Source organism: Cyprinodon tularosa, unplaced genomic scaffold (genome assembly GCF_016077235.1).
Source record: "Cyprinodon tularosa strain WSP-4 unplaced genomic scaffold, ASM1607723v1 ctg301, whole genome shotgun sequence".
In the NCBI taxonomy this organism is placed as follows: Eukaryota; Metazoa; Chordata; class Actinopteri; order Cyprinodontiformes; family Cyprinodontidae; genus Cyprinodon; species Cyprinodon tularosa.
Genome location: NW_024039010.1, coordinates 973236 through 979844, shown reverse-complemented (window position 1 = coordinate 979844; position 6609 = coordinate 973236). Strand labels below are relative to the sequence as shown.

The 6609-nt window shown below is 34.8% G+C and overlaps 1 protein-coding gene across 1 annotated transcript; it reads right to left on the bottom strand.

Annotated features, from left to right (window-relative positions):
- Positions 1-278: 278 nt before the first annotated feature.
- On the bottom strand, positions 279-6530 carry LOC119787803 (2-iminobutanoate/2-iminopropanoate deaminase-like). Its single transcript, XM_038291843.1, has 6 exons — positions 6359-6530; positions 4348-4453; positions 4093-4147; positions 3924-3992; positions 739-794; positions 279-651 (listed from the first exon to the last, which is right to left on the bottom strand). The coding sequence occupies exons 1-6, from the start codon at positions 6421-6423 to the stop codon at positions 592-594; spliced, it is 411 nt and encodes a 136-aa protein (XP_038147771.1). The 5' UTR covers positions 6424-6530; the 3' UTR covers positions 279-591.
- Positions 6531-6609: the final 79 nt, after the last annotated feature.

Sequence of the window (6609 nt, the reverse complement as noted above, 5' to 3'; positions counted from 1 at the left end):
GCAGACCAATAGAAACGTGTCTTTGCTCTTCATTTCAGAGGAAAGCCCGCCCCTTAGAAGTGAAGAGGATGTGGGTTCAGAGAGCGCAGTTTGAAAAGAATAAAACGTATAAAAAAAAAAATCAGAAAAGAAAAAATACTAAATAACATCTGTAAAAAAGTTGCTTAAACAAATTTCATTTAAAAATAAATTTTAAAAATAAAAAATATGTGAAGACAGCAAAATTACTCTAAAAATCTTTTCTTTTCTTTCATATTTAAATAAAACGTTTTCCAAAGTTTCATTGGAAGATTGTTTTTTTATTTCTAGTTTCATTTACAAAACATGTCCTTTGCTTAATACAATATTGGAACAAGTAAAATAAAATCAAGAAATATACCAAACAGTTGTTATAATAACAGTTAATCTTGCAACCAGGCATGCTGAGAAGGATGGTTAGTGAACTACAAAATATCCAAACATCAGGCTAGCTAATTTTCTCATTGGAAAACTAAGCTACTAAATAAAAAGATTCATTTATTTCACTGATTTCTACCAAACTATACAGGGGGAATCAATAAATGTTGAGGATGCTCATTTGCTGCCTTGTTGTTAAGAAGCATCGCTCAGAGGGCCCAAAACTGCAACTGCTTCAATCTCCACCAGTCCACCCTGGAGGCACAAGGCAGAGTTGGTTTTCAGAGAGCCTTAAGCTTGGAATCAACACAAATCAGCAGCAACGTTTGAAGAAATACTCACTCTGGGAAGAGCCGCTACCTGATAGGCAGCTCGGGCTGGGAAGTTGGCACTGAAAACTGCAGAAGGAGGCTCGGTTAGAACATATGCAGCGAATACCTTACTTTAATGGAGGTATACTACTTACAACAAGGTTAATGAGTTAATGATGAAAGCTTGGTAAAAAGAGTAAAAAAACAACAACAAAAAGCAACAATGCTGCACCCATATCATCCGAGGTTTGATTCTGCATGGCTTTTTAATTTTTAAAGAAATCAGTTTCTGTTATGGACTAATATTAAAACTTTAAAAAACGTTTTTTCTGTTTCAGGTAAAGAAGCCAAAGTGACCTCTGTTCGCCCTGATAAGCTTATATTTGCCATAAATCCACAACTGCTTATTTGAAGCTTGGATACAAACATTTTCTGCTTAAATCCACTTTATATTGTTAGTTTTAAGGTTACAATGATTGCCAGTTAAGATCATGGCATATCATTCACAGTCTGTCTGTTTCAGGCTTATTAAATATGAAAGGATATTTTTAAATTTAATGAGTTGAACTTTTACTGTGAAATTGTAGAAACATAAATACCACATGAACGTGTTCACATTGGGTAAACAATTCAATCACAAAATGTGTATCTGATTTAGGATTCTATTAGGGAGGAAACAATATATTGTATTTAAATTGATTATTTAAATAAGCATTAATTAATTTACTAATTAATTAATCATTTAAAGGAGAATAAAGACTAATGCATGCCTTTAGCTGAATAAGTAACACACAGAGCAGTAACCAAAATAGTAATACATAAAAAATTTTACATTTAAGATGCAAAACCTTTCTTTCAGTGAATGTTTTCCGTCCAGAACTCGTTGAGCAGCTTAGTTTTAGCTTCACCTGGTTTACATTGTGTATAAAATCTTTTTTAAGGCTCCTTTTGCAAACCAATTACTAATCGATTAATTAAAAAAATTAGTCGCCAAATTATTTAACAAAACAAGTGTCTCAGCCCTAGATTTTATGTGATAAAGCACCAGTTATATGTGACGTAGGTAGAATAAAACAAGTTTTCTACATTTTTTACAACTAAAATTTTAAATCTCCCTAAAAACGTTAACTGATTGTAACAAGTTAAATTGCTGTAATCCCACTGGTGGGTTTCAAAGTGAAGCCACTAGGGGAGCTTTTAGAGAACGAAAAGAAAAATTGGAGAAAAAAAAAATCAGTTATTTATTTAATTAGTATTTTAAAATATTGATATTTTACTGATATTGTGGAATAGAGGCAATAATAATAATAATATTTTGACATGACAAGCCCAGGGAAATACATGTTGAGGCTCTTGGGCATCTAAATATGTGAAAAAGGACTGAAAATCCTTCTGCTCTTTAAAACATGTGTGAGTCTGGATTTTCAACTTTGAGCATCAGGAGAACAGTTAGGGCTGATTGGAGCTGTTCTGTGGGTGAACCGAGGCCTAATTAAGGCAGTAAAGCAATTAGACCCTTCTCTAGAAAATCGATAACATTCATGCAGATATGTGTTTGGAAAAAAGGGGTAATTTTGACCCCTGAAGAAACATGGGTGCTCTGCATTGCTTATTTTCCATGTATGTAAATAAAAAAACTTAATTTATTGTCTTTTATTTAGGCTGAGTGCCTCCTTTAACATCTTCGCTGTGTCCCCTCAGACGTTTGTAGAAAACTACAAAAAAAACTTTCTATGTTCTTCTTTTTCTTTATACTGTGTACTTTGACACACTATTTAGGACAGATCTGTGGAGTACAGGGATTAATGCAAAAAAATAAAATAAAAATTCTGAGCCTGAACTTTTTCGACACAGGCAAGAAACTCATATGGCCAGAAGATGGCAAAAGTGCATCTATATCTACCAGTTGCATGAACCACATTTCTTTTAATATCCAGTTTTGCTGCTAGGCGTTCCTGGAGCACAGTGTGCAGAAGCAAGCGCCTGGTTCACATAACTTCCATCTCGCCCTGTCTCCTCCAGCCATTACCAGCACCATTTATTTTTGAGACCTTTATCTATAGTCCTGACATCTTCTCAGTTCATGAACTGCATTAAGCCCAATCCATGCAATTCTGTTCTCTCTATCCTTCTCTCCTTCTCTCCAAACATAAAGTTTAATTTATTTATTTTTTGACTTTTTACACATCTCTCTGTTGAATGTAGCCGTAAACGGTGCCAGGTGACTTTCTGTGTAGAACTTCAGCACTGAACCAAAATCTATCTGGCGACTTGATCAATAAACGAGAGGAGGAGGTAGACGCTTTTCTAAGACCCGCCCCCTTTTACTTCTGATTGGCTAATAGTGTAAGTTCCACAGTGCTCCTTTGCTACCATTGGCTGACAAAGTCAAAAGGGATTTCGATTGTCTTCTTTCAATGTATTTACCATCAATTTATATTAGTGATTTTTTTTTTAACCACGGGCGATCGCTACGAGCCGGAAAGCCTGGGGCCAAAATACTTCAAATCCCTGGGAGTAACACATGGCTCATAAGGCCTGAATAGAATATAAATGCACGCCATACTATTCAGTTTCATCTGTAAATAAAATATGCATTCCTTTCCTCTTCATTCACAATCATGCTCTAGTCTAAATTAAAGTAGCACCCAATCCCAATGAAAGACGGTGCAGTTTGTGATTTTAATGTGAAAGTTTAAGATGTATAAATACTTCTGCAGTGTTTTCTTTAGCAGCCAAGACCTGTTATTTTCTTACATGACAGTGAAATCTATAGGGGAGGCTTTATTATCATCTTTAGGCAGTGAAAGGCAACACATTATCTGGTATCTAGATGAAGCTTAATCCACTGACAGCAGCAGCTCATATTTCACTCAGCTAAGTGGGGAAACCTCAACAGCCTGTGTGCTCATCTCCTACCAAAGCTGCTCAGTTTCTCAGTGTTTTCAGGTTTTCCAAAGAAATATTTTACTATTTAGAATAGTCAGTGGAAAATTTAGCCATTCTCTTTCATCAAAAGCATTTTATTTAATCAAAGGAGTAAAACCAAGGTGGCAAAGGGAGGATGTCGTGTTAAAAAACAAACAGGTTTTTAGGGTTATACTGACCCCTAGTGGTCATTTCCTTACATGATAAAAATAATGGCTGCTGAGTTTAAAGAGTCTAATCTTTCAATGAGATACTAAACTCTAATGATTTCTAGGGTTTCATACTTACACTGCTTGTAGACGTCATTGACATTTACAAAATCGTTCATGTCGGCTAACAGCACTGTGGTTTTCACAACTGCAGGAAAAGATGAAATAGTAGAAGCAAAATACATAAAACAGCTTCAGAACAGGAAAAAAAACCCAAATGCACCTTATTGAACTAAGGTTTCTCTCACCGTTCTCATAGCTGCAGCCAGCAGCTTTAAGAATTTCACCCATATTCACAAGAGCCTGAAAAAAAAAATAATAGCACAAAGTTCAGTTCTCTTCAGTTACTGAACTTTAACGTGTCTTTAACAGGAGAGGCAGAACGATTGAGTGACTTATGTAGTTTATGTAATGTTAAAAAGAGATTAGTAAACTGTTATGGTTGGTGTTGTGATTCATTGAACTGAATAAATGCGGAGCTGCAGACATTTGGGGAGCAGCACCTGTCTGGTCTGTGCCTGAACGCCACCTTCCACCAGCTGTCCACTGCCAGGATCCATCCCCAGCTGCCCTGAGATGTACACAGTCCGATCCACCACCACCGCTTGGCTTGAACACAAAGAACAAATAAGAGAATTTATCTGCAATGTTTTAAAAACATTGGGGAGCGCTGCCCAGCTGTACAAAGAAGATCCCCATAATGTTTGACACTTTCAGCTTTAAATAATAGTTTTTCTTCATGCAGTTGATCAATGTTTTCCAACATCTTAGCAGCTTTAGCAGGGAAATTGACCTTTTTGCTTTATTGTAAGTATTGACACCCTGTCACACACTAAAAGCACAAACTTAACAGTTTTATAATTGTAAAGTATGTAACAGATCAACACAAAGTAAGACATTCCAGTGGAATAGAAAATGGATGATACTCCTTTAGAGGACATGGAAAGCGAAAATTTAACACTTCAAATTAAAAAGTTAAATCATAGAATTAGAAATTCCGTTTTTTTTCCCTCTTGCCATTTCCATATCTTTTATGAGGTTGCATTTTCCCCCTCTGCATTCATTAACTGATCCCTGGGAATTCTCTAAACACATTTCCTTTTTCTTTAACCTTTTTAGTTATCCTTGTTAATAAGCTGTTAATAAACTGTTAATAAGCTTTTAGTAAACGTTTATAACTGTAATAAATCATTAATAAGCTGTTAATAAAATGTTAATAATATTTTAGTAAACAGTTTATAACTGTTATCAGTCTATTAATAAGCTGTTAATAAACTGCTCACAAACGTTATTATGCTGTAAAAAGGTTATTACTAAACTGGTAATAAACTATTATTACACTAAGAATAAGCTGTAACAAAACTGTTAATAAACTGTAACTAAATGGTTATTAAGCTGTTTTTGGGTCAGTAAGGTATTAAATGTAGAGGATAACGTAAAATGAACTTGCAACTGCAATAGACATTTGAAAATGCAAGGTGACAAAGAACATAGTAATGGATTTACCTCTTTAATTATGTGATGAGGTATTCTAATCAGATTTATGGATTGTGCTTTTTAAATCTACATTTAGAAAACGATTTTTTTTAAATTGCAGTATTTAATATTGAAAAAAAAATCTTCATTGATAATTTTATTCAAACTGTGCAATGACAAGAGACTTTTCAAATTGGATTTGTAATTCCATGATTTAGATGTTTAATTTAAATTGTTGTTTTTCTTTTTGAGTTACTCTCCATTCTCTGCATTTTTATCCAGACTAAAAATGTCCCTTCAATATCTCTAAATAAACTCCCGTGAAACCTGATCTCTTTTGAATGTGCAGCTTTTGCAAACCACAGTGCATTGCCATAAAAGTTTTAAGGAAACGTTACATATCCTAACATATCCAAAGTATTTAAAACACCATCCTGGGAACAGAATTTGTTAATGGTTAATCCTTCCAACAGTCCTTTGGGTCTAAAGAGCAAAATCTAAAAAAGTACACAAAAAGGCTGTGCAACGTTGCCCTGTTAGTATGTATGGAATATTAAACTTATATAGCATGCTATTGCAATCTAATGTATCTCTAAAAAGAAAATAAAAAAAAGAAATAGCTAGTTTACCTAGCTAATTTGTGAGTTATCCTTGTAAATGTGTTTTGTGGAATTATTCATTTGTTATTGGTAGCTATTTGCAAATTTAGATCTTGTAATTTGATTTATTTTTTTTTTTACATCTCTGGTTCCTGTTTTTTACTTTTTTTATTTGTGATTTGCATTTGTAAATTGTTGTTGTATTTCTGCAAAGCTGAAACATTCTTATTTAGCAATCAGCACTTTTGAAGTTGTATTCAAGGATGAAGATCTGATGTCACATGTATCTATGAGTTATCAAAGAATAAGCACTAATCCTGAATTTATTTACATATATTTATTTACATATCCAGACAGTCCCACAGTACTACCATATGTGTGGCTCCTGCCATGTGGCCTGTTGTACAGCAGCTTTAAACCGGGTTGTCAGACTCCTCACCTGTATGGGCCGATCGCAGCCGGAGCTTTAGCCGTGCTGATGATCCTCCTGATCAGTGCTGCCATTTGCCCCCACAGTATTCACACAGCCAAAAAGAGTGAAACAGTGGGTAAACAGTCAGAAAAGAACCGAGAGGCGCCCAGCTGACGCGAGAGCGTCTCACCTTCTTCACCGTAAACCACCTTCTATATGCGCACCATAAACGTACAAACCCATATAGGTTTTAGCTTATAAAGGTGGGTTTACATTCA